Source organism: Plecotus auritus (assembly GCF_963455305.1).
Source record: "Plecotus auritus genome assembly, chromosome: 12".
NCBI lineage: Eukaryota > Metazoa > Chordata > Mammalia > Chiroptera > Vespertilionidae > Plecotus > Plecotus auritus.
In genome coordinates, this window is record NC_137778.1 from 2,211,818 (window position 1) to 2,239,760 (window position 27,943).

Below are 27,943 nucleotides of genomic sequence, written 5' to 3' on the forward strand. Positions count from 1 at the left end.
AGGCACCCGCGAGGACCCAGCCGCCGCGTCCCAGGGGGCTCCAGCACTCAGAGCAACTTTCCTACAAATCTGTTTTTATTGGCGTTCCCCGATGCAAGCGGCCCTGGATCGCATCCGAATCAGCCGAGAGGGACAGCGAGGAGCAGAGGGAAGAGCCCCCTCGCTCCTGGAAAGGCAGCTCACAACCAGCTTGATTTGGTAAAACGCTGCAATAGATGGTTGTCAGAAATAATTTATTCCTGTTAGCTGTAATCTGAGGGAAAACAGATACAAGTCCTATAGTTAAAAAAAAGGAAATAGTCTTGCTTTTGCTGACAGTACAAAGGTGTCACATACAGAAAGGATTGACACAGACCAAGGGGTCTTGTGGGAAATATGATAATAACTATAAAGAAGACAGATTATTCCCCAGTTGCCAACATTCAAACCTTTTTACAGTCAGTTCAAACATATAAAACTTTATTGCTCTAGTAGAAAGGGGAACAATTTCTGGCTACACAGCTTTCCCAGGGCTGGGTTATACTGTCTGTGTTATTGCTCTGTAGTGGCATTTTAAAGTTTATTGAACAAGACTTTTACAATTGAAGGAAGTATATAAAACTGTAAATTTATTAGATTTTTCAGGATAAGTGCCCTTTCTAGTTGTGCTCAAGAATTCGGAGCGGTGAGAAATGGCTAGTTACAGGACTTATTAATATGAAAGGCTGTGAGTGCGCACACTTTATACCTTAACTGAGCTCAAAATAACAGTATTACTGAGCGTCAGGGACCTGAAGCTGTCGCAGTGGCTGGGGGCTTACGTGGAGGACTGTCAATACCAGAGGCGTTTACTTTCTACGGGCCGGAAAGGTGGCTTTCGCTGTATTAACGGGGCTTGACCGTGGCCCCAGGCCAGGCACCGCTGCCCCCGGGAGGGCGTCACAGGGGAAGAATACCCCTCCTCTCGGGGGCTCGGGGGCTTGGGGGCAGGTGGCCCGACGGGCGTGTTTTGGGAAGTCCGGTGTTGCAGCAGCAGAGAAGCAGCTATACTTTTGTTTATCAAAATGTGGCTAAAAGGTCTCCTTCACATTTTCCAACTTCTTGGTTTTTATTTCTTCAAAGTCTTTCAGGGACCCGATTTGAGGGATCTTGTAATGCTTGTGACAATCTGTACCAGGTTTTTGACCTTCGCACCGTTGAGGTTTGGGGCCAGACAATTCTTTGTTGTAGGGTGCCCTGCTCACCGTGGGGTGCTCAGCAGCACCCCTTCTTCACCTCCAACGCTGGCACCCCTCACCTCTCCGCTGGGGTGCCACAACTATCTCCAGACCTTGCAGACCTCCCTGGGGCAGCCCATTCCCTGCGAGAAGCACCCATTTAGGCAGAAGCATAATATGTCCTGGCACATAATACATTTTATCACAATGGGGTAATACAGGCTGTGTCTGGCAATAAGAATACTGTAGTCACCAAATATGGTGAAACATAGGGTTATTCTGACTCAGAAACAGGTCTGACCACGGACTTATAAATAGCGTGCTCCTGAAGGAATGTCGCTCGGCTCACATGCCTGTGGCTTTTGGGGACCACACGGCCGCGGGGAGGCCCTGGTGCTGCCGCAGTCCGAGGGCCTGTGCTGGGGGAACATCCTCTTACAGCCCGACGGCACCTGCTTTTCGTACTGCCTCCAATGGGCCCCTCCAGGCTCTGCCTCTGACTTGCCATGTGCACGTGCAGACTTAGGGATACAGACATGTACATGTTCCCATCCGGGCCACATGGCGAAGGGTTGGAGAAGCACAGAGACCACGCGGGTTGGCGTGCTCTCCCCTGAGCTCCGTCAGCGCCCTTTAATTCTCAGGTCATGCTCTGCGGCGTCTGATCCTTCAGAGGTGTGATGAGTGGACACATGAGCAACACCCAGGCTGTTCACGCACCTGCTTGGCCCACCGCCTCCCATTGCGGACGCATCTGGGTGCAAACGGTGCTTTGATGTAGGATGTTGTGTTCGCTTGCCTAGTGGCCGCCACATTTATAGAAATAATTAAGGTAATATGTGTTCAAGAGAGATTAAAGCATGAACGCCTCCCGCTTCTCACTGCCTGAGTTTTGGAAGCCTATGTTTCTGTGTTTGCTTCTTCCCCTTCTTTTTAAAAATTCTAGACACTGTGACTTTCGAAGGGGTTTTGTGACAGGGCCTTGATTCTGTGACTTTGTGGTGCCTCGCCCGTTCCTGTCCCTGAGGTGCCCTGGCTGCGAGGGCAGGAGACACGGCCTTTCCTCCTGCTCGTGCCAGCCACACGCCGTTGAGCCCACCCGGAGCTGCCCGGGGCTTTGGGGGAGGCTGCGTGGCGAGTGCGGCCTCACTCACTCGGTCACTGGCTGTCGTTCTGACACACTGGCGAGCACTGTGACTGGGCAGCAGATGTTATTAGCAATGCGGGGGGTCCGGCCAGACGCCCACAGTGATCCTTCCGATAGCCCGGGACCCATCCCCATCGCCTGACTCACGCCCGGCTCTGCAATCCTGGTGCACCTGGCTCCAGTTTCTAACCGGGAAACATGCCGGTGGCATTCGTGGTGCATGGCAGCTGTGGAGTCTCACCCATGGACACACGGACGGGGGTGACATCCTGCCTTTGGGTGTGGCTGCGGGAACGTGCATGGCCCTGTGTGGTCTGCAGGAAACTCGCACAGAGCCATGGCTTTCCTGGTCTCACGGGCCTGGGGGTGACCCCAAGCATGTGGTGAGGAGGCGGCTCCATCGGCCCCTCAGCCTCCAGACCGAGCCCCCCTTTCCCGGGACCCAGCCCCTTTCCCGGGACCCAGCCCCTTTCCCGGGACCCAGCCCCTTTCCTGGGACCCAGCCCCTTTCCCGGGACCCAGCCCCTTTCCCGGGACCCAGCCCCTTTCCCGGGACCCAGCCCCTTTCCCGGGACCCGAGCCCCTTTCCCGGGACCCAGCCCCTTTCCTGGGACCGGGGCCCCTTTCCCGGGACCCGGGCCCCTTTCCTGGGACCCGAGCCCCTTTCCTGGGACCCAGCCCCTTTCCTGGGACCCAGCCCCTTTCCCGGGACCCAGCCCCTTTCCCGGGACCGGGGCCTGGGGACCAGGGATGCGGCAGCAGGAGGTCATCCCAGAAGCATCTGCCCTGCAGGGTTCCCAGGAGGCCGGCCTGAGCCGTCCTGGGTACGTGGGCCTCTTGGCGAGTGGGCAGCGGGGAGTTGGAAGGGGAGCGAGGGCTCAGCAGGCTGAAAGGGCTGCAGGGGACGGAGCAGCAAGGACAGGCAGCAGGAGCAGCAGGCTGCGGGGTCCTGGATGCTTCACGCGACCGCGATGTTCTGTCCCAGCTCCGCGGACGGACGCCGAGGTTGGAATATAGGTCACAGAGGGGGCGCCCAGTGCTGAGCCAGGTGCTGTGTGTGAACTCACAGTGGCTTCACAGCGAGGAGAGGCGAGGAAGGAGGAAGCCCCACCCCAGAGTCCATGAATTTTGTGCCTAAGAGCTTGTCTTGGGAAGAAAACGGAGGTGCCTCTATTTTGGGAAAAGGGGAAACCCCGTAACTTGGGAGACTGGAGGCCAGTGGGAGGCGGTCCTGCTGCAGTGACCTGTGGGCAGGAGGCCTGTCTGGCACCAGCCCCGAAGGGGTTCAATTTCCAGCACAGGCTGTGCAGGGCCGCATGGTGCCCTGGTGTTGGGTGAGGGCACAGGCAGGGCCTGGAGAGCGGTGCAGGGTGTGTGCAGAGGTGTGTGCTGGGGTGTGTGCGGGGGGATGGGGGGAAGGTGTGTGCTGAGGGTGTGGGGATGTGTGCAAAGGGGTGGGTGCTGAGGGTGTGCGTGGGTGTGTGTGGGTGTTCTGAGGGTGTGTGTGGGTGTGCTGAGGTGTGTGCAGGGGTGTGCGCAGGAGTGTGCGTGGGTGTACTGAGGTGTGCGCAGGGGTGTGCGTGGGTGTGCTGAGGTGTGCGTAGGGGTGTGCGTGGGTGTGCTGAGGTGTGCGTAGGGGTGTGCGTGGGTGTGCTGAGGTGTGTGCAGGGGTGTGTGTGGGTGTGCAGGGGTGTGCGTGGGTGTGCTGAGGTGTGCGCAGGGGTGTGCGTGGGTGTGCTGAGGTGTGCATAGGGGTGTGCGTGGGTGTGCTGAGGTGTGTGCAGGGGTGTGCGTGGGTGTGCAGGGGTGTGCGTGGGTGTGCTGAGGTGTGCGTAGGGGTGTGCGTGGGTGTGCTGAGGTGTGCGTAGGGGTGTGCGTGGGTGTGCTGAGGTGTGTGCAGGGGTGTGTGTGGGTGTGCAGGGGTGTGCGTGGGTGTGCTGAGGTGTGCGCAGGGGTGTGCGTGGGTGTGCTGTGTGCGCAGGGGTGTGCGTGGGTGTGCTGAGGTGTACGCAGGGGTGTGCGTGGGTGTGCAGGGGTGTGCGTGGGTGTGCTGAGGTGTGTGCAGGGGTGTGTGTGGGTGTGCTGAGGTGTGTGCAGGGGTGTGCGTGGGTGTGCTGAGGTGTACGCAGGGGTGTGCGTGGGTGTGCAGGGGTGTGCGTGGGTGTGCTGAGGTGTACGCAGGGGTGTGCGTGGGTGTGCAGGGGTGTGCGTGGGTGTGCTGAGGTGTGTGCAGGGGTGTGTGTGGGTGTGCAGGGGTGTGCGTGGGTGTGCTGAGGTGTGCGCAGGGGTGTGCGTGGGTGTGCTGTGTGCGCAGGGGTGTGCGTGGGTGTGCTGAGTGTACGCGGGTGTGCAGGGGTGTGCGTGGGTGTGCTGAGGTGTACGCAGGGGTGTGCGTGGGTGTGCAGGGGTGTGCGTGGGTGTGCTGAGGTGTACGCAGGGGTGTGCGTGGGTGTGCAGGGGTGTGTGTGGGTGTGCTGAGGTGTACGCAGGGGTGTGTGTGGGTGTGCAGGGGTGTGCGTGGGTGTGCTGAGGTGTGCGCAGGGGTGTGCGTGGGTGTGCTGAGGTGTACGCAGGGGTGTGCGTGGGTGTGCTGTGTGCGCAGGGGTGTGCGTGGGTGTGCTGAGGTGTGCGCAGGGGTGTGTGTGGGTGTGCTGTGTGCGCAGGGGTGTGCATGGGTGTGCTGATTTGTGCGCAGGGGTGTGCTGAGGTGTGCGCAGGGGTGTGCGTGGGTGTGCTGAGGAGTGCACAGGGGTGTGTGTGGGTGTGCTGAGGAGTGCACAGGGGTGCGGGGGGTGGTGTGCAGAGTCCTGCAGTGCCAGGCCTGGACCTGCCTCACCAGAGTATGACGGGCCTCCCTCTGTAGGGCCTGGGTCTTGCTCTTCCTCGCGTGTCCACATCGAGTGGCCATGCCGTCTCCTGGCCCACCTGCAGGTCGCTGGGGGCGGGGGGCGCGTGACCACACCAGCCCCAGGCCGGGGAAGCCACAGAGAGGCCGAGTGACCAGGTGGCCGTGTGTGTCCTAGGACAGCTGGATCGGAACCTGTTGGGGCAAGTCAACCAGACAGCAGCTCCGTGAGGGGCAGATGGGCAAGAGTGAGGGGCATCCCTGGTGGGTGAGAAATACTCACCAGGTGGCTGCTGTGGGGTGCTGGGCAGTGCGTCCCACACGCAGGCCTGCAGGTCAGTGCTCAGGCCAATCTCCTGTTCCAGAGGCGGAGAGGGGGGACCGAGGCCCAGTGGGACGAGCGAGAGAAACCCTCGGGGTTTGAGTCTAGGCTGCCTTCCGAGTACTTGGCCTTGAACACCCACCTGGGCAGGTGTGGGCTGCACAATCCTTTCATCTCAGCCATCATTTGTCGAGGGCCTACTGCATGCCAGGCTGCAGCTGGGCGCCGGGAGGCAGCCGGTGGAGGAGGTAGCGCCCTGGTCCTTGGGCTCTCCATCACGGGCCACCCACACTGCCCCGTGATGGCGAGGGAAGGCAGGACCAGGTCTCTCAGGGCTGCCAGCCCCTTGTGGCCGCAACAGCAGACAGGACAGGACGGCTGCAGCCCACCCGCGTCGGGGTCACTGTCCCCACCAACGGCCCTGAGGCTCCCCCTACGGCCCTGAGGCTCCCCCTGCCTCCAGGCGGGATGCTGAGAAAGCCGGCCTCTGTCTGTGACAGTGCAACTTTCTCCGAAGCAGGGGTCCCGGCGAGTGAGGAGCAGACCCCCCAAGAAACGGCCGCTCGTAGCAGGAAATCTCCGTCTCGTTAGCCCGAAACCGGAGAACAAAGCTGGGTCCATCGGAACAAAGAGAATAAGAAAAGAAGCAGATAAGGGGGGAAGAACGTTCAGTTGAATAAACTACCTCTGAGCTGACTGAGCTCAGGGCTCAGGTTTCCAGGATATTTCAGATCCCGACGCCAATTAGGGAAAGAAGGCTGCCACCTTGTCACCGTCCAGCCTGAGCTCCAGACCACCAGGCCCCCTGCCCACCAGGTCTCCCCCACCAGGTTCCCCCCCGACCCCCCCCCTGCCCACCAGGTCCCCGCCAACCACCAGGTCCCCACCCCCACCCCCAGGTCCCCCCAACCACCAGGACATCGCCCTGACCACCAGGGCCGCATCCTCGCCCGCTGTATTGTTGGGAGAGCGCGAGAGTCAAGGAGGTGTTGAAAGTCTCACAAAGAGGAGCTAACACAAGCGTGCCGGCTCAGTTCAGCAGCAGCGGTGGCCTTCTCTCCCAGGACGGGATGCTGTTACAGGGCCGTTGCCGTGGCTCCGTCTCCACTTGAAGGTGGGCTGCGGGAGCGGCGGCTGCAGTGCTCTGTGGTCCTGCGGGGCCTCCCTGGGCCCCTGGAGAGGGGTGACGGGCCCCGCACAGACCACAGAGGCCCTGAGACAGCGCTCCCTGGTGTGAGCCGCCGGCGAAGGGGACCCTGGGATTGTGTAGCTGAGCCAGGAGGTCACTTAGGTGGGACCATGGCATTACTTGTGTTGAGGATTAATCAGCAGATTTATGGAGAATGTCAGATTGGTGCTGGCGCATGCACGGTGCTCGGGAAATATACGCCACTGCCTCTGTCCTCCTGGGCAAGCCGCAGCACCCCCGTCTCTGCCCAACTGGAAGAGGTGTCAGGACAAGGGGTCCTGCTGTGGTGGGCGGGGCTCCCTCCTCCCCACCTCCGCCTCTCCTTCCTCTGGATCAGGAAGCCACTGTGGAATTGACAGGGCGGCGCCTGCACCGACTTCTTGGGGCTGAGCGTGGCTCTCCGTGGGGAAAGGGGAAAGCCGAGGCTTTAAGGAGAGGCAGAGAGGAGGGCAGGACGGGAGGCCACGGTGAGGGTGTCATTATTGGAAATATTGAGAAGCATAGGATGAGAGGAAGGGGGATCAGTGACGGCTGAGTCCGGGGTTCTGAGAATGCGGCCGTGGGGGACAAGGTGAGGCGGTGACAGGCCAGGCTCTGACCTGGATGTGGGAGTCCCTCCAACCCCCCTCGTGCTGGTTTGTTGTTTTTTTTCTGTAAGAGAATCAGAAGGCCCCACCTGCCTGTCGGGGAGGGTCACCGTGGTGACGGCACATGAGGGCAGGGCCCGTCCTTGTGGCCTGGAGCACCCGCGGTTCAGGCCTTGGAACAGGGAGGACGAGGATTAAAGCCGGAGCTGCTGCCAGGCGGGCAGGGCTGCCTGCCGTCTGCGGCGACCCACTCGTTACAATTAAAATGAAGTGTCCGTCAGCGGCTATCTTCTCTGTGTGGCCCATATGTTTCTGAGCTGATACTGTCCGGATTATTCTGTTCGGGAGGACGATAACGGCTGTTTATAACCTTGGCAAAGACTGCGGCCTAATCAGACCGGCGCACATTTCCAGCGACTGGCTGATAACAGGCTGTTCGCAGCCTTATCGCCGGGGAGAGATAGGCCCGCGCAGCGCTGCCAGCGCCAGAGCCCAGCGGGGCACGCACTCTGCCGCTTTATTTTTAGATCCCTTTCCAGGCCGTGCTCAGAGGAAGAAGGGGGGTGGGTGGTCATGTGCCCCCCGGGGGTCAGGACGAGGCCAGGGGATGTTTAATCAGCGCGGAGGCAGAGGGTCGCCCTTCAAATTAGGGAACTCTCATGCGGGTCCAGGGAGACAAAGGCAGGGAGGGCCTGTGTGTGGCCCAGGCTCCCTCAGAGCCGCAGGCCTGGGTGCCAGCTTCCCACGACTCCGCCGCAGGGCCTGTCTGCGTTCTGTCCCCATGGCTTCCCGCCAGGACCCTCCCTGCCCCACTCACCCTCCTGGCTGGGGCTTGGAGACCGGGCCTGGGGCAGGAGGACAGGACGGGGTGGCGGGGGGAGGTGGGGGGGGGGGCCGACACCAGGCCCCGGAAAGGCCTGTGTGGATAATGGAAACTGATCCTGGGAGGAGCCGAGGAGCCACCGAAGTCCCGGTTTCTCCCTCCGGGGGAGCCTTAAGGCCCTTGGAACTTGTCCCTGGACCCTGACACGAGCAACCTACAGCCAGCTTCTGCTTCCGGCCCTGATTCTCCCAACGACTGTCCCATCTGGGCCGTGACCGTGTGGCTCTAGAGCAGTTAGGAAGGCGCTGGGAAGGCACCAGCTGAGGTCAAGCACGTGACCAGCACAGAGGAGGAGGGAATTGGGGTGTTGTTTGCATTAAACAGCAAGACTGTATTTCCTGTTCGTTTTCAAACCCTTCCGACCGCGGAGTGCGTTAGGCTTTGACTGCTCGTCTGTCTGCCTGTCTGTTGGTCTGTCTGTGTCCATCTCTGGGCTCCCCTCCTTCCTGTCCGCCCCTGCCCGCTGTGCTGCCGCCCGACCCCGACGCCCTGTTGTGGGCCCGGAGAAAGGGAGCACTTTCAGGGGCACCCAGGCGGAGGCTGGCCCGGAAGGCAGAGAGCAGCAGAACGCCTCCTGCCCGTTATTTTGCTGGCCTGTTTACGAGGCCCCGTTAGCCATTAATCTTGAACGAGAACCCCTCACAGCCCAAAGTGACCACCTGTGCCTCCAGGACCACAGACCTGAGTGTGGAGGATGGGAGGGAAGGAGTCAGTATCACAGGACCCACACCCAGCTCTGTCCTGACATCTCCCCCAGGTGACCTCACAGCTCACGTGCCGCAAAGCAGCCAGCTGATTGGAGGTTCAGGAGACACCCCCAAGTTGAGAGAAAATCTCAGGGAGGGTCCACAGTGAAATGAAATTTTTAGTTTGTCTTTAAAAAACCCAAACAGGTTTTTCTTTATTGAAATTGAATTTATTGAGATGACATTGGTTAATAAAATTATACAGGTTTCAGGGGTATGATTCTATAATACATCATTTGTATCCTGTACTTTGTGTCCACCACCCCAAGTCAAGTCTCCTTTCTTTACCATTTATCCCCCTTTACCTTCTTCCTCCCCACCCCCACCCCACCCCCTCCTTTCTTCTGGTAATGACCATACTTTTGTCTGTGTTTGTGAGTTGTGTACATATACCTGGGACCCTTCAGTATGGGGGCCGACACTCTATCCACTGAGCCAAACCAGCCAGGGCTGTGAGTTGTCTTTTGCTTAATCCCGTCAGCTTTTTCATTCAGCCCCCAAACCTCACCCCTCTGACACCTGTCAGTCTTTTCTCTGTCTCTATTAGTCTGTTTCTATTTTGTTTGTTCGTTTATTTGTTCATTAGATTTCCATATACAAGTGAAATCATGTTATTTGTCTTTCTCTGACTGGCTTATTTCACTTAGCATAATACCCTCTAGGTCCATCCATGCAGCCACAAAAAATAAGAATTTTTTTTACAGCCCAGTAGGATTCCCTGGTGTAAATGTACCACAACTTTTTTATCCGCTCATCTATTGATGGGCACTTGGGCTGCTTCCATATCTTAGCTATTGTAAACAATGCTGCTGTGAACATAGGGGTGTATATATGCTTTCGAATTAGTGTTTCAGGATTCTTCGGATATATTCCCAGGAGTGGAATCACTGGGCCACAAGGCAGTTCCATTTTCAATTTTTTTCAGGAAACCATCCTGTTTTCCACAGTGGCTGCACCAGTCCACGTTCCTTACCATCAGTGCCGTAGGGTTCCCTTTTCTCCAAGGCTCACTAGTGCTTGTCTTTTGTTAATCTGTTGGTGATAGCCATTCTGACAGGTGTGAGGTGATGTCTCATTGTGGTTTTAATCTGCATCTCTCTGATGATTAGTGACAGTGAGCATCTTTTCATATGTCCATTGCCATCTATCTGTGTGTCCTCTTTGGAGAAGTCTCTATTCAGGTCCTCTGCCCATTATTTAATTGGATTGTTTCTTTTTTGGTGTTGAGTTTTATAAGTTCTTCATAAATTTTGGATATTAACCCCTTATCTGATGTATCATTGGCAAATATGTTCTCATATTCAGTGGGTTCCGTTTTCATTTCATTGATGGTTTCCTTTGCGGTACAAAACCTTTTTAGTTTGATGTAGTCCCATATGTTGATTTTTTTCTTTTGTTTCCCTTGCCTGAGGAGCTATATCAGAAAAAAATATTGCTTTGAGAAATGTTCATGATTTTAATGCCTATGTTTTCTTCTAGAATTTTTATGGTTTCCAGTCTAACATTTAAATCTTTAATCCACTTTGAGTTTATTCCTGTGTATGGTATAAGAACATGGTCTAGTTTTCTTTTTTTGCATGTATCTGTCCAATTTTGCCAATTTATTAAATAGATTATCTTTATTCCATTATATGTTCTTGCCTCCTTTGTCAAGAGGAGGCAAGAACAAATATTAACTGAGCATAAAGGCGTGGCTTTATTTCTGGGCTCTCTATTCTGTTCTATTGATCTATATGTCTGTTTTTATGTTCATGCCATGCTGTTTTGATTACTATGGCCTTGTAGTATAGTTTTAATATCCGGTATTGTTCTTCTTTCTCAACATTGCTGTGGCTATTTGAGGTCTTTTGTGGTTCCATATAAAATTTTGGAATGTTTGTTCTAGATCTGTGAAATACGCCATTGGCGTCTTGATAGGAATTGCATTGAATCTACAGATTGCTTTGGTAGTATGGACATTTTAATGACATTAATTCTTCCTATCCATGAATACGGTATATGCTTTCACTTATTTGTATCTTCTTCAGTTTATTTTTTCGGTGTCTTATAATTTTCTGAGTACAAGTCTTTTACATCCTTGGTTAAATTTATTAATAGGTTGTTGTTGTTTTTGAGGCGATTGTGAATGGGATTTTTTTTTTTTAGTTTTCTTTTCTGATAGAGTTCATTCTTGGTGTATATCAGTGCAACTGATTTCTGGATATTTACGCTGCATTCTGCTACTTAACTAAATTCATATATCAGTTCTAGTAGTTTTTGGTGGATTCTTTAGGGTTCTCTATACAAAGTACCATGCCTTCTGCATATAATGACAGTTTTACTTCCTTTCCAACCTGGATGCCTTTTATTTCTTCTTCTCATCTGATTGTTGTGGCCAAGACTTCCAGTGTTATGTTGAATAAGAGTGGTAAAAGGAGCTGACCACGTTTTATTCCCGATCTGAAGGTAAATGCTTCTTTTTCGTTTTTGCCCATTGAGTATGATGGTGGTGGGTTTGTAATATACGGCCTTTATTATGTTGAGGCATATTCTTTCTATTCCCATTTTGCTGAGAGTTTTTATCATAAATGGTTGCTGGATTTCATTTAAATGCTTTTTCTACATCTACAGATATGATCATGTGATTTTTATCCTTCATTTTGTTTATGTGGTGTATCACGTTTATTGATTTGCATATATTATACCAGCCTTGCATCCCTGGCATAAATCCCACTTGGTCATGGTGTATGATCTTTTTAATATATTGCTGGATCCAGTTTGCTAATATTTTGTTGAAGAATTTAGCATCTGTGTTCATCAGGGATATTGGCCTGTAATTTTCTTTCTTTGTAGAGTCTTTATGTGGCTTTGCCATTAGGATAATGTTGGCCTTGGAAATGAGCTTGGGAGTCTTCCCTCCTCTTGAATGTTTTGGAATAGTTTGAGAAGGAAAGGTGTTATTTCTTCTTTAAGTGTTTGGTAAAACTCCCCTGTGAAGCCATCTGGTCCAGGACAAACGGTTTTTCTATACTAATTTCCATTTTGGAAGTCAGTACCCATACATGGGAGACAATGATTTGAGTTGATGCTTTTGATTCACTGGTTGAGTCCATAAAGGAGTCTTCCCATTATCTTCACTAAATGCGTAGAACATAATGTAGAAGGCGAAAGCTGGAAGGGCCCCTCCAGGATGTAGCTCAGTCCTCTTGGTGGCTGTGACGCCGTTAATGAAGCGTCTGTTACCACAGCCCAAGCCCCACTGGTCACCTCACACGTGACTGGTGCCATCTCTGGGGGCAGCAGTTTCCACAGGGAGCCCACTGCCCTGCAGACACGTGTGACCCTGCGTTACAGACCGTTCATTGAAGGCAGAGGCAGGGGCGGGCTGGGCTGGGGATCGCTTCGCCGTTGTTGCTAAGATGGCGGAGATGCCCGTTACAAAGTCCACAGAAGGGGACATACCCACGTAGGCCTCAGCGTCTTCTAAGAAGGAAACAATAGCAACGTGAGGAACGGCCGCCATGTCCCCCTGCTCGGACCTTAGGAGTTAGCTCAACCACAGTTCGCATTCACACGGTTCCCTTCGTCCAGGTCTTTAGTTCTGACCTCCAGGCCTCTCTGGGAACAGCATTTGAGCCAGAGGCCCCGGAGCTGGAGGGCTCCTCTAAAGACATCGGGGGGCGGACATCGAACCCTGGGGCGGGGCTGGGCCTGCCCAACACGCCGACCAGGACTGGAACTGGAGTGCCCACCTTCTAGCTCGTGCTTTTCCAGCTCTCTGACGACTGCATATGATGGTTCAGTTACAGGATGAAGTATTTAAAATAAATCCCTCACTGTCCATGCCCCTGTTTGCTCATCTGTAAAATGAGGATTGTAACTTCACAGCTGGTTCTCAAGTTCCCCTCAAGCCGGACTGTGATGTCCGTCTCTGCGTGTCCCAAGGCTCCAGCTCGTACACTGCTTTGCACACGGAGCAGCGCGATGCGTGTTGACTACTGAATAGTTGAAGGAATGAATGACTAGGACTCTTCTATTGGACTTCTCACGTGCCGGCTCTTTCATGAAGTGATTTTCTGAGCTGTGTGCACGGTGTCAGCCATTCTTTTCCCAAGTGTCTCTGGAGCAGCGGTGGTAACGAGGACGATGCCTTGTAGATGCAATGGGACGCCTCTCAGTGGCCCTTTAGGGTCCTGGCATTTTCGTTGTGGGTTTTCTGTGCCGACGGTGGTTCAGGAACCTCAGGAAGCCCGCTGGTCCTCAGGTCCTTGACTTGGAGGGTCTCAGTAGCAGGGTCACTCTCCAGGGCAGTGCTGCGGGTCTTCTCATTCATTGGTCTTAGGATAGAAAGAGAACCCACGTGGGTCGTGGGTGGGGACCTCATAACCTGTGTTCCGCTGCAGTGAGTGCCTGCATGCCACCGGGGTCACTGCAGGGAGCGCATCCGTGTGCACGCTCTGCTTTTGTGCGAGAGCCTAGGCCGCCAGCGCGGGGAGCCGGCGTGGGCGAGTCCTCTGGTTCCTTTCCCAGTGTGTGAATTACGGAGTCTGTGCCTCTGATTAGGGATCCTGCCAGGACAGACTCTATCCTCAACGCGTAATTCCATCAGTCCATCGAAAAGCTGGATCTTTGGAGCAGCATTCACCAGGCCAGGCCCGTGGTACCCAGAACTGCTCTCATCACCAGCGTGAGGTGACCGCCCACAAAGCCGCTGCCCACTTCCGCTTCCGGACGCCGCCATTCACTGATGTCCAATCCAAGGCGGGAGATTTGGGCAGGGGGTGGAGGGGTGATTGGGTTGTACCAAAATTCCAGTTTGATTGGCTCTTACTTGCTTCTCAGAGACACGGGACATGGGTCAATAACTATGAGGACATTCTGCCGGTGAATTACGCCAGCACGTGGTGCAGTGACTTGCGTGTGTGACTCCCACGCCCCCTCGGCTCGTGTAGGCCGTGCACGTGCCCAGAGGCAGCAGCATTCGCTCAGAGACAAGCCTTTCCAGGCCCCGTCACGTACGGCGCCTGCACGTTAAATAAACAACAGGACCCTTACCCCCTGAACAGAACTGGAAGCCTAAATATTGAAAAGTTAGGCACTTTAGCCCGAGGCGAATGTGCAGAAGCAGCATGAGGGGGACGAGCCGAGCGCCGGCAGCCGGGTCTAAGGGGAGAAGTTTCTGCACCCGCAGCTGCGACCGGCTGTGCGGGGCGCTCTCGGCAGCTCCGAGGTCTTTGCCCCCACCAGGCGCGTGCCTGGCACTGAGCGAGAGACCATGAAAGGGGAAAAGCACAGGACCTATGTGAGTCCTTTCTCATAAGACCTGGACGTGGTGGGAATATTGTGTTCGTGAGACACACAGGGAAGCTCCGGGCGCGGCTGGGGCTGTTGGCAGGGAGGGAGGCAGGGCTCGGGTGGAAAATGGGGGATAGGACTCGGTAGGAGGAAACAGCATGGACATGACATTTGCGAAGAACCAAGCAGACAAGCAGACGGAGGCCGGTAGGAAGGAGGGTGGCGCGTTCATGGCATCCCCGCTGCACCTCGCCTCACTGGTGGGAAGAGGGGAAGCAGTGCCCACACGGGCAGCAAGGCTGGGGTGACGCCCTGTTAGCGGCCAGGTGCGGCGCCCAGCTCCACCTGCCTCGCCCCGCTGGCGTTGGGCTGCAGGGTTTCTCCGGGGCCTCTGGTTAAGAACTCGACATTGGAGCGGCTTCCTCCACCCACCTGCTGTACGATGCTGAGCCAGACCCAGGGCCGCCGGAGGCTGCTGGGCCACCGAGCATACAGACCAGCAGGGGGTGTGGAGCTCCCGTGGCCCTCCCTCCCGGAACTGGGCTCTGTCTAGGATTGTCAGGCAGGCGTTCGAATGAATAATGCGGCTAAAAATACTTGCCCGGCACCTGGGACTCTGAGTAGCTCTGGGATGGAGGGAGCCCAACACCCCAGCCATCAGGGCAGGTGTGGGCTCCAGAAGATGAGAGCAAACACCCTCCGGACACATCTCCTGCCTGGCGGGACCAGGGCCCGTTTCCCAGAGAAACAAGCAGTATCTCTTCCATGCAGACCTGCCTGGGATAGGCGCGCCTTGGCTGGGCCCCACATAGGCAAGGTCAAAACCAAACGAATCCAGAGGCGTCCACTAGGGGGCACTGTGGTCTCAGAGTGCTGGTCAGAATCCCATTTTCTGCTCCCTGCCCTGTTCTCCTCCGCCACTAACAGGCCTGCCCAGCCTCAGCGCGGTGCCCCTCTAGTAGCAATCGTAACAATAACTGAACAGACAGCAGCCTTTTACTCAGCACTTACCATGTGTCAGACACGTCTCGGTTGTTTTAGTTAATCCTCAGGTGAATACCAAGGTAGGCAATATCCCCAATTGCATAGATTGAGACACCGAGGGCCCCCCGGGCTGGGAGTTTGGTCCAGTGTGATTGTGACTTGGAGTTCCAAGTGAGTTGGTCAGTGACAGCGTGTCTTACATTTGTTGACTCTGACCTTATACACGTAAATTCATGTGTAATAATATGCTGTGGTGTTGGCCCTGTAGCGAGTTTGGACTAATTTTGGGGAACCCAGATTATCTTTTGCAAAAGGTTCTGTGGTCTCAGCCTTACCTGGAGGGAAGCCGGGTGCTGCCCGGGGCAGCTCCCGGGGGCCACACTCCAGGATCCTGGGGCCCGACCCTGAGAGGCCACCATCCGGTGACAGTCCTTGTCTAGGATGCTGCTCCGTGGGGCTCACTCAGTGCGTGCAGGTCTAAGAGGAGTATTTGACAAATAGGAGGGTTTAGGATTTGGGTGACAAATGTCATCGTTAAAGTGCTTCCCACAGGTTCACTGTGCTCATTGCTGCTACAGTGCGAATCGTGGGGTGTGGACTGAATGCCGGCTCTGGGCAGGAGCTCGGCCCCCGGTTACAGTGAAATCAGAGCTGATGACCGAGTGGGCCGGCTGAAGTTGCCCGAGACTCACGCTTCTGCCTCTGACCCTCCAGACTTGGTATAAAGATGCTGGAGATGTAGGCAGCCTTCCGCCTCATGGCAGGGACTGGTTTAGAAAGAGCAATCTGTTCAGAACATCAGATTTAAAATGCAAAAAAAAGTGTGCCTGTAAGGAAGGCATGATTTAGCTCTTGAATCTGGGACTGGAGTCCTGTTTTCCATCTCTGCAGTGGCCCCTCCCCCAGTTAAATTGCACTTGCATTTACGGAAAGAGGAGCGGCTGGCCCTGGGGAGCCGGCCAAATGACTACTCTTGGCTGATAAGAAAGCCTCTCAGACTTCTGCTCAGCCTTGCCCCAGGCCAGTGACCCTGTCAGATCTGATCCCCGGGCAGGCTGGGCCGGAGCAGAGAGGAGGCTGAGCAGGGTGTGGTCCTCCGGCCACATGGGCCACGTGCCAGGAGCTAATCCATCTGCTCAGTCGGGTGTAACTCAGGTGGGTGAGGAGGATGCTGCCAGGGTTCTGTCCTGCGAGGGGGCGGCAGGCAGCAGTGGTCTCACATCTCAGGTGAAAGGTGATGTGAGCGGGACCCCAGGTGCTGCTACCCCTGACACCCGTGCGCCACCACCTGGGCCTGACGTGTGAACACTGGGGGCTGTGAATTGGGTCACAGGAACAGTGTTCACGGGCCCGGGGGCGCTCACTGGCGTTGCCTGGAGACCTGTAAGCGCTGCACGATGGAGTCATACTCTCTGGTCGTGGGGAGGCCTGGGCGCGTGCCCCTCCCCGCTGAACTGAGACCCATCCTGTGGACGCTTCTACCCCCAGTGTCCGTATGTCCTGCTCGTCGGACACGCCAGTGCTGGCCCTGTCTTCCTGTCTTTGACTTTGGGGACACGGGGGCGCGTGTGCCGAACAGCCCCAGGCGGGACTCCGCGTCCAGCTGCCCTTTCAGGAAGCATTACAGTCAAGCCGCACTTTCCCAGCTTCCCAGCCGTCCGCCCCTCGGGAGAGCACTTCCCTGCGTGTATGACAATTGGTTCTGATTCCGAGGCCCTAATTTGTATCGAATGCAAAATGTCTAGCCTCACAGGAAACCAGAAAGGCCCATGTCCAGGCAGGTCCAACACCGCGTCTTCATTGGAAAGACAGGCCAACAATGAAAGGCTGTGTTTTCTGCTTCAGAACACCCTGCCGTCGCTGCCCTGCAGTTTTCTCAGTCCCACGGGCCTAATGACAGCAGGCATTTCTGCAGCCTCGGGCTCCGGGAGAGGCCCCCGTGGAGGCTAAGCTCCCGTGGCAGAACCCCCGGGCGGGGACTGTGTGTGAAGCACGTGTGCCAGGGACCTGAGTGTGCACAGCTGACCCCTCCGAGTGCCTCTGGAGACGTGGTGACATTTGCGCTCGCGCCAGAGGCCTCTCAGTCCACATGGCCGCCGAGCCGCGCTGCTCCCAGGACGGCAGGACGTGTCCCAGGGCCCAGAAGGTCACAGGAACACAAGCTGCTGCTTCGCGGGCTGACGTCTGCTGGTGATCTGGAGCCCCTGGAGGCCTGTCCGGTGCCCAGATGGGCTCAGGAGGACTGTCCCAGGACGGCCATGCCTCCTGCAGCAGGCGCAGCCAGTGGCGCTGGGCAGGGGGTGGGGAGCTGCCGTGAAGGTAAGGAGCCGCCCCTGCGACATGGCTGCTGGGGCTGAGGTTTCTCCCTTGAGGCAGGCGCTCCCTTCGTCCTGAGCCCAGGCCGCGTTGGGCTCCTGCGGGGTTTCCTGGGCACATTCTTGCACAGCGGCTGCACTTCGTTGCAGGAAAAGGCACATCTTCTCGGGCAGGGGAGGGTCTGCCAGGACCTCTGGTGGGCATCTGTTCTGTTTACTCACGCCCACGAACAGGTGTGGGTCCGCTGAGGTTTGTTCTACCCCGAGGGGCTGTAAGCCTCGCAGGTGTGCGGCCAACTGTCCAGTCCTGTTCCTGGTATTTGCGCCTTGGAATTGCCGCATGGAGCTGGGGGTTCCTGGGTGGGCGCTGTGGTGAAAGGTCTGCTGTGCACCAGGAGGCGGCCTCAGCGCTCTCCCTCAGGCCCTGGAGCAGGCAGGGGACGGCTGCCTGGGGGTGTGGGAGCCAGAGGGTCTGAAGACTTTCTGTCTGGCCCCCAGTGTGGCCAGAATTCTCCTGAGGCACTGCTCAGCCCAGTGGCTCCCTCTGGAAAATTGGGTGGGTGGAGTTTTTATTTTTTACTTTGTTTTTCCCTGTACAGGATGGGGAGAGATTGGAGGTGGAAGCATAACAATTAGAAACAAAACAATGTATCCTTTGAGCTATGGGGGTCTGCCTCGCTTCCCACCGTAGAATTCTCTCCCAGGCCTTTGTCGGATCCTCTCCCTCTCCCGTTGCTGTCCTTAGCGTGCATGTGCGAGCTGCTGAGATCCACGCGTGTCCTCAGCTATGAGCACCAAACACCTTATTTAGCTTCTCACTGACAGCTCACCTGTGGGTCCCTGCCCCCCACCGGGCACTGGCTCGCCCCAGGGAAACGGGGATCAGGGTCAAGGACCTTCAGGGGTGCACACATTCGGTTACAATGTTTCATTCATTCCTTCAGCCTGTGTCTGATCTCAAACAAGACTTTATTGAGCTTCTTCTTGGTGGACACAACCTGAACAGAACTGGCAAAATCCTTGCCCTCCGAGAGTTTCCACTCAGTGAAGGCGATGGAGTGACTATGATAGGACACGGTATAAAATGACACACTATCCTGTACAACACTAACACTCATGAAACCCCGTTTCACATCAGACCCTGGACTGGCTGTGAGCGCCAGGCTCCCTGGCACATGGTCCCTGGGTGCCATGCCACTGCACTGCTCCTGGACCCACAGCTGCAGCTCCCGCATTTTCCGTTTCAGGATCCCCCTGCTGCTCACCACAGCCTTCGTCTCCCACACCGCGATCCACGGGTGTGGGCCTTCCGCTTGGACGCTCATTTTTTAACCCTTCCTCCTGCCTCAGCATCACCGGTTCCATTTTTCTTTATAGGCGTCAGGTCTGCCGTACTTACGGATGGCTTCCGGGAGCGTGTGGAACCCTCCCTAATTCATGCCATTAATGCCAAATCCCACGAGGGTGAGGCCCTTAGATTTCTGAGGCAGCAAATGGAATGTCCCAGTTCCCACCTTCCTGTCTGCAAAATGTTGGGCCACTGAGTCGCCGGAAGGAAGGGCTGCGGTTTACTCGTCTGAGGAGCGTTTGAATGGCAGTGCTCGCATTCTGAGCAGACACAGGAGGAATGGGCGCCTGGCCCTGCCCTCTCCCTCCCTCCCGCCTCCTCCTCCCTCCCCCATCAGGAGTCTAGTCCTAGTTCTCTCCTTCTTTCATTTATGTCCCTAATGCTGGTCGAGCTGGGCCTTGTCTCGGCAGCCAGGGATTTCCTGAGTTCTGTGAAGAAGGGTGTGGGCGCCCCCCCGCCCCCCCCCCCCCCCCCCCCCGCGCCGCCCCAGGACTTCTTTTCCGAGGGGAGCTGCGCCAGGGTGTCTTCCGGGAACACACAGCTGATGCTGGCAGTGATCTTGTCCAGTTACAGATGGCTGGTCTTACCCGCTGGAGAGAGGGAGCGTGGGGCCTGGGCACGGGTTCTCCATCCTGCTGGGCATCGCGAGGTTGGGGAGAGTGGCCTCCCAAGACGTGTGAGGTCAGCCTCCGAGGGGCCGTGGAGATGGCCAATCTCCTCATTGGGGAAATGCGAACTGGAGTCAGGGTCTTGGCCCCACGCGGGCCCGCACGTGCCAGGCCCTGGGCTGCGCTGGGACTGTGTGGTCTCCACTGAGGAGCACTGGGCATGCCACCAGCTGGAGTGGAGCCCCAGTCCCTTCCCATCTCCGCACTGTCTCCTCCTAAACCAAGCCCCAGACTGACGGGAGAGGCTCTGCACGGGCTTCTGTCCTCAGGGGCTGCGCTCCGCTCTGCCGCTCAGTGAGCGGCAACTGTGGCCCGTCCTCAGGGTCTGGGCGCCAAAGCCAGGTGCTGGCCGGCGCGTCGTGCCCGGAGCATTGCCGTCCCCAAGCGTTACTGTTGGTGAGTGTGGCTGGTGGGAAGGGGTCCTGGAGGGAGAGACAGGAGCCCCTGGTGCCCCCTGCCCTTGGGAGTTTGGGCATGGAGGAGAAGGGTTTGAGGGGGGCCTTCTGCAGGCGAGGCGGGGCTGTCTCTACGCGGATCGCTCTCCCCCACTAGAGCCTGTCTCCCAGGCAGCTGGGGATGTTTTAATGAAGCTGGAATTGTCGAGTCTGGCGCTGGAGAATCATAAGCTGCCGAGTCAGAATCAAATTAATAATTCATGAAATTAAAGTGTATAATTAATTAGAACCGTGCAGATGAGAGGAAGGGCTGGAGCCCACAGCCCGGGAGGGCAGAGTGGGGGCCGCTTGCTGAACATGGCTCGGTCCGGCGTGGTGGAGCAGCCCGCCGACCGGCACAGGTGCGCCCCTGAAGCCAGGTACCTGCACCTGAGACGGGACCCGCCTCCTCAGGTCTCCGAAGCCTGGCTGGTTTCCACTGCCCTCCCCGGGCCCAGGAACCTTGCTCCAGAGGGAAGGGAGGGTGCAGGTGTGTGCAGTCTGGGGGCCGCTGACAGCTGTCAGACCTTCACGCTTCCACGTTGCAGGGACGTAAGTCAAATCCCAGAAGTCAGAGGTTTTCTGATCTTCGGGGCCCCTTGGTTTCTGGGTCACACACACAGACACGCAGCACACAGCGGACGTGCCTGGCTCCGCGGACCGCAGCCATGGTGTGTCACCTCGAGTGCCTGAGGGCCCTCACCGTGCCCTGGGCAGTGGCCTGTGGTGTCATTCTCAGCCTCCGAGGGAGGGGAGGAGCCCGCGATCGCGGACCCCCTGCCTGCCTCCCTGGGACGCCGGGTCCAGGCACCACCACCTTCATCTCGCCCTGGTGGCCTCTCCAGGCGAGAACAGGGGTCCTGCTCATCATGGGTGATGCTGGTTACCTGCCGGGCGCTTGACAGGGAGGCACCTCCGCTGCCTGTGTCGCCCCTCGGTTTGGATGACGAAGCTGGCGCCTGAGGAGCAGCGGGCCCTTTGGGTTATGCTTCTCACTGGGAAATCCCGGTGCTGCCGCCTCCCAGGCCTGTGCCCTCCGTGCAGACTCAGAGCTAGGGGAAGCGGCCCCTCCCCTCCTCAGGCCAGGAGAGTCCGCACTCTAAAGGGGCACATGGCTGTGCCTGAGGCCATGGGCCTCAGAGACCCCATGGTGGGGGTTGACTGGCCCTGCTGACTTCACAGCCTGGGTCCTGCGAGAGCTTCGCCCCTCCTCCAGGGCTTGCTCTGCCTGCCTCTGCAGTCACAGCAGCGGGGAACCCTGGGGTCCCAGGGCCCCGCCTTCAGCCACATCTGCACCCCAGGTCTCTACTCCTCACTCAGTCCATGCGCTTCCTGGTCCCGCCTTGCTCACTGGCCTGGCCTCCGCAGCGCCCCCTGCTGCCGCAGTGCGGGCTCACACGCTGCTTGCCAGCCGCTGACCAGGCAGCACAAGGTCCCGCCTGGCTCGGCGTCCTGAGCCGTGGTCCTCGGACAGCCTCACATGCAGTCAGATGCCCACCTCGTGACGGACGCGTTTCGGGGAAAGACATGGCCCTGTAGTATGTCTGCTTCCCCTCTCTGTGCATAGCGCACACGAAGGCGAAGGCAGGCCCTTCCTGCGAAGGGCGATCCGCCATGATGTGGCAGGAAAGCCAAGACGCAGCGGCAGGGACTCGGCAGGTCGCCTGGGGACCGCCCATGGTGGGGTTTGCTCCGTCTCTTCTCAGTGGGTGGCCGGACTCCTCGGCAACCCCAGGATTTGGAAGTGAAATATAACCACCCGAGAGCTTCTGGAATTTTCCTCTCGTGTTCAGTTGACAGTAGTGGCTGCCCGAGTGAGAGGGTCTTAGTTATTCTCCATGGTTGCTTGCACGGCCCCTCCATGGGCTCAGTGTAGAGAGACCGGACAGGACAGGAGGCCGGACCCAGACTCTTCTGAGTGGGGCACGCAGCCGCCCTGCTCCCCGCTTCCCCAGGGCCGCTCTGCGCCTCCGCCGTGGGGTTCCCTCCGGCTGCGGGTCTGGTCCCTTCCCCTGGTCAGACTCCAGCCGTGCAGGATGCAGTTTCCCGTTCGCTGAGGCTCACCCCACGTGCGGGGTCAGGAGGCAGGTCCCCGGAGGGCGGGGTCTGGCCCTTCAGCTCCCATGTGAGTGAGGACACGCCCGGGCTGCGCATAAGGAGCGTGTGCGACGCCCAGCAGTTGCTTGCTGAGCTTATGTCCTTGTTTAAGCTGCGCCCTGACTGCCTGTCCTGATTGTGGGAAACGGCGGCAATTGTGGGGGTCCGGGTGGCAAGATCCTGGGAGATGGGGGATCCTGCCTGGGGACGCCCCCTCGCGTGTGGGCGGAGCCACACTTGATTATGACTCAAGGAGTCCACTTCCCTCACGGCATGTGGTCAGCACCTTTGTCAGAGCTTCAGAGTTCCAGAAACAAATAGGCAAATGCCCTTCGCGGGCGGCTCTGCACGGCTGGTCTTTCTCCAGGGAGGTGGCCGCCGCCCGTCCGCTCCCACAAAGGCGCTGGTTTCACTGCTGAGGTGTCCAGCTGGCTGAGAAGCTGCCCACCCCCGCAGTGGTTAGGGGAATCGAGTTGATCTGGAACAGGAGTGAGCAGTCTCCTCCCCGCCCCAGAGGTGATGCGCAGCCGCCGTCCTTGGGCCACGCGCTGTGAGCGCTGCCCGTGTCGCTGCCAGCCCGGGGTGCAGGCGCCCGGGCCGGGCTTTTCCTCTGTGGGGTCTTTGCCGCAGCTTCCGAGTGAGCAGTGGGCACTCCTCCCCCAGCCTGGAGGGGCGTTTGCCAACTGGTCTGCCCCTGGGCTGAGGGGTGCCTGCCCCTGCACCGCCGGACCCCGCGGTGTTCCTGTGGGCGGGGCTCTCAGCGCTGGGCCTCCCTCCTCTGCTGCGGGTGCAGGACAGAGTGGCATCCCTCGTGCTGGCCCTTCTGGTGAGGAGCGGCGCGGCTCTGGTTCAGATGGGTGAGCCCAGGAGGGAGACGGCCTGCGTGAATGCGGGTCTATTCCTTCTGCAAACCAATCATTCACTTGTTTTCCACAAAGAAGCCAAAGGCAGAGCTGTAATTGGCAATTTTCAGAAACCATTGACTGTCATGAGAGCATGTCTCCAGGCAGCACCGCCCGTTCTTCGGACAATGCCCTCCCTGGAGTCCGAGGCGGCCTGAGCGGTGAGGTCAGAGGAACGAGGAGGACGTGGGTGTGCGTGTCACTGAACACGCCCCACTCGATGGGAAGACCTGTCTCTTTCCCCCAAATGCATGAGTGTTGCTCAGGCCTCTGCATTTTCACTTCTCACCACCAACCGGAGGCGCTGAGCTGCACCCTCAGGGGCACTGTGTCTCCTCCCGATGTCTCCCTCCCGCAGCCGCGCACGTCAGGGTGAAAGGCCTCTGTCCCGCGTGGAGCCGGCTCTGCACGGCTGAGAAGTACAAAAGCCACCGGGAGAAATCCCACCAACACGCCGCGTGGGTCAGCGCGCAAACCTCCAGGAAACCACAGATAACTGTGGCGTCGCCGGTGGGAGGCGCCTCGGCTCCTTTGTAGTCACTGTTCCTGCGTGACTACCAATGGCTGCTTCTCTCCGTGCGTTTCCTAGGCACCTGGGTAAGGGCGGCAGAGGTTGGGAGCTGACCGCAGAGGTAAGACAGCGGGAATAAAGCATGTGTCTGCGGGCTGGCAGCAAGGAGGAATAGATCTCGGATAAATCTTGGACAGCCTCCTTCCCATCATCGCACAGCCTTCGTGGATAAAAAGTGAATGTTCCCTAAATGATGTCCTATTGATAGCATCGGCTTGTGGTGAAGTGGTGAGGTTTGACCTACTGAAGTTTCTTCTGCCATCTATGCACATGCTTCTACGTTCGCCTTCATTTTCCCCTCTTTTTCCTCATCTTTATCATCAAAAGGAATTCATTAAGAATCCATCTCTGAAGGTAGGTAGGTTGGGCTTGCTTTCTAGGGACTTGAACGGTAATACAAATGCTTTTTACATGGATATAAAGATTTCAAAGGTATTGCCAAAAGAATAATGTAATATACCTTTATATATCATACATATTGTTTTTAATATATAGTAGGCAGCATTTATATAGCACTTACATATGCCTGGCACTACACTCAGCATTTTTTAGGCAATTTATTTCAAAGAAGCAGATAAAATAGGTACAAGTATTACCCCTCTTTTGCAGTGAAGGAACATGAGGCCCAGAGAGGTTAACTAATTTACCCAAGGTCACACAGCTCATAAGTGGCGTATTTAGTTAATGTAGGCGGGCACTCTGGCTCTCCAGCCCATGCTTTAACCAGCACATGTGCTGTTTGTCAGTTACGTGCATAAGCAAAGGACAGATAATAAAAATAATAATCTACACTAATAAAGAGAAAGATGCAAATTGACCATGCTCTTGCTGGCTGCCCGGCTCCTCCAGCAGCCACGACGCCCACCAGCCAATCAGGAGTGAGTATGCAAATTAACCCAAGAAAGATAGGTTAATTTGCATACATAGGCACTGAGTGGCCTCTGGGCAGTGTGGGAAGATGGAAAGGTGGCTCCGGGCCAGAGCAAAGGCGGAAAGGCGGCAGCCATGGGGAGGAAGGCCCATTCTTGCACGAATCTTCGTGCATTGGCCTCTAGTAATAATAATAATTAACAAACTGAATATTTCCGGTGCCTCAGCATCATGACCTCATTTAATCCTCCCAGTAAGTTGATGATGTAGGTGCATTAGTGTACCCCACTGAGCACATTTAGAAACTGCTTAGCTTCTCCCCTGGCCTCATCTCCTACATCTGGTGAGCTGCAGAGCTGCTGGTTTTCCTGGGATACTAGGGAGGCCTTTGGGACATCTACAGGCCTCCGTAAAAGTGAGGGTGCTGGAGGCAGCATGGCTGCTGGAGGAGCTGGCCAGCCGGCAAGAGCATGGCGTCTGTGGCACTGCTGCTCAGGACATGGCCCTGGCTGCCCGTCGGTGCTGATGGCGTTGTGAGGAAAGCGGTGCAGGTGGAATGGCACAGACCATCCCCCAGCCAGATCAGTTACCAAAAGCTGGTGCCCTCCGTGGCTGTGACCTGGCGAGGCCAGCTGTGTCCCCAGTGCCGGGCGCGTGGATCCTGACCTCCGCAGCGCTGGCTGCATCGAGTGGGAAGTGTGGGCTAGGTGGCTCCACGTATGGTGATGATGAAATGGTGTCACCATCTCAGCCTCAGTCTTAGGGCGAGTTAGGTGTCATAATGGGGGAGACGATTCTGTGCTCTCACCTTCTCCCCAAGCCTTCTTCTGTCCCCCAAGTATTTTGCTGAATCAAAGGCCTGTATGCCTCCCCTTGCTTTAGCCTCCGCAGCTCAATATGGATCCGACCGGCCTGGCATTTCAGCTCCAGATTCGCCACCCAGGCCTGCTGCTCCGCATGGTGTGTGTGAGCCAGAGCTGCCGCGGAGGTGCAGGCCAGGAAACTCCACCAGTGCTGGCTCTGGCCCTGCTGTGGACGAAGCAGCCAGGAGAACCATTTATTGCACATTTTGCCATATTTTCTCTCCTGTGAAGGATTTTGAGTGTTTGCCCTTGTTTCAATGAGCAGAAACGTGATGCTGGGGTGGGTAGCACTCACCTAGGTGAGGTCAGAAAGGTGTCGGACTCATGTTATTCTGCCAATGCATTTATTCTGTGTGCGTGCGTGCATGTGCATGTGTGTGCGCGTGCGCGTGTGTGCATGCACATGTGTGTGTGCATGTGCATGCACGTGCATGTGCACGTGAGTGTGTGCACGCGCGTGCCTGAGTCTGTGACCCGGGGGCCATGCTCCCGGAGGCTCCACAGGGACTTGGCCCCCCCTGACCTGTGCTGTCAAGTGTCTGCCTTTTCCACCCTCTGCCTCCCCCTCAGACATGGTAATGGCTCCTATCATCTTTCCTTTTCATCAGCCAAAAAACACCCCGCTCGGCTTCTCTGATTTCAGCCTGTCACTTGATGAGGCTCTGCTATTTATATTATTTATATTTTGTTGGTGAGGAGGGAGGGGGCATATAAATAGAGCCGGGCGACCTGCGCTGCAATGGCGGTGTGGCTGCGCACCAGGCGCTCCGTGGCCACGTGGGAAGGGCTACGGGAAGGCAAACAAAAGCCATGGCTATGCACCGGGCTCTCCGTGGCCGCGTGGAAAGGGTTACGGGAAGGCAAATAAAAGCCACATGCAGATGAGGCCAACAGGTAGGCTTAATCAGGGCTGTCGGTGGATTCAGTGTCTCTGATTGTCGCCTCTCCGTGCCTCCCGTTCGGAAGCCCTCATCTGCTCCAGATGTGGTTTAATTTACTGCGACTTGGCTAATTACTGTAATTAAGGATTAATTACTGTTAATTACTTTCACATAAACTCAACGCCAGTCAAAGAGCGGAGCCTTATGAAGTCTGCCACAGAAGTGAGCGGCTCGGTGGCCTGCGTGAGCCCTGCGGTCTGCGTGTGGCAGGCCCAGCGGCCACAGACCTTCACAAACCCCGCGACCTCCAGCATCGCCCGCGGGATGGGAGGGCTGAAGGCGCAGGAGGGGTCAGCGCTCGGGCCCTCACAGGGCGTCCACGGGCAGGACAGGGACCGTGCCGGGGACAGGGCCTGCACAGCCTGCCAGGCCTGCGGGAGCCCGGCACGGCGCTGCTTTTTCTGTGATTACACGGTTGGTGTTGTGAGCTAGTGAGAGGCCAGCATCCCATCTTGGCGCTGAGCGTGGAGATGTCCATCACAGGTAATTGGAGCAGAGATAAAGCAGGAGGCGGAGGCCAGGGCAGGCCTGCCGCTCCATCCAGGTACCACCTTCCCTGACAACGCGGTCTTGTCCTTGGAGTCAGGAACAGGCAAGGGCTGGCTAAGCACTGCATATTCTGAATCCCACAGATCCGAGGGGTAGGGCCCCTGCCCCTGGCCCTCGGCCCGGCCAGTTCATACTTTCGCTTGTTAGAGCGAAGCCAGGTTCCCCTCCTGACTTAAAAAGTGGAGCATGGAGCCGCACGTCCTGGCAGCCCCGCCGCAGTGACCTGCCTTCCCCTGGATATTGAGGTCCCTCTGAGTCCCCTCATGGCTCCGCCTGTGTCCCTCCCAACGTCCTTGCCTGCTTTCTCAGCGAGATGCCCTGAGAGTCTGGCCGCTGTCTCTCCGCCGCCGCGCTCTCCCCGCCGCCGCGCTCTCCCCGGTGTGGCCCCTGCAGCCATGGACCTCGCATCTCCGTCAGTCCACAGCCCTGCCTGGTGCCAGCCCTCTCCTGCTGTGCACGCTCCTGGTCCTCCCCTTGTCCCTCAACTTGTCCAAGACGCCCAGGGCGTGTCACCCAGGCCACAGCCGCTGACGCAGTGAGGACTCCCTGTCCTCGTCTCATGGGACTTGTTTCTTCGTTGTGTTGACCTTCCTCCCTGAGCTCCTCCGCTCCTGCTGGGACCTGCGCTGGGGGCTCTGGCCCACCCCCCCCTCCAGCTTCCCTTTCTCCATCAGGCCCCCGGGGCCGGTGTTGCACAGCCCTGACCCCTGACGGGCGGATGGAGCTCATTCTACTCGCTTGTTGGGTGACCTGTCAGTCTCAGGGAGCTGTGATGCCCGCGTCGTCGCCCTCTTCCCCAGGCTGCCGAGCACATGGGCGCGGCTCTGGCCCCAGGCCCTGGGTCGTGTGTCTGAGGGCCACCAGGATCCCGCTCATCTTTTAAGAAAACCCTAGGACTAGATTGTTTCAAAGTGGGGCCCAGAGAGGGTCTTTCTTGACTGTGACATTCCAAAGGCTGCATGGCGGTGCAGCAGCGCCCGGGGCGCTGGGCGTGTCCCCACTGGCGCAGCACCTGTTGTAAGGACAGCCTCCGGCCTCCTGCGCTCAGGTCGCTCGCTGTCGCTGGGCGAGGATGCTGCTGCCGTGTAAAGGGAACATAATTTGGTGCTAAAGAAACAAATTAACATTTTACTCTATCCAATTAAACTTTTCAATACATTAAAAAATAAAAGTATTAAACTGTTTAATAGTTGAGCCAATTATAAGTGAGAT

The 27,943-nt window shown here is 57.0% G+C and overlaps 1 protein-coding gene across 5 annotated transcripts in view; it reads left to right on the top strand.

The window, feature by feature from the left end:
- PBX1 (PBX homeobox 1) overlaps positions 1-27,943 on the top strand; it is a 210,540-nt gene that overhangs the window by 98,434 nt on the left and 84,163 nt on the right. Inside the window, exon 1 of one of the 5 annotated variants that reach the window (XM_080648717.1) lies at positions 26,566-26,665. The exons of the other annotated variants lie outside the window; for them this stretch is intronic. Within the exon in view, the coding sequence (XP_080504843.1) occupies positions 26,653-26,665 (13 nt within the window). The 5' untranslated portion in view covers positions 26,566-26,652. Of the gene's footprint in view, positions 1-26,565; positions 26,666-27,943 lie in introns of those variants that run through there. 5 annotated transcript variants of the gene reach the window in all.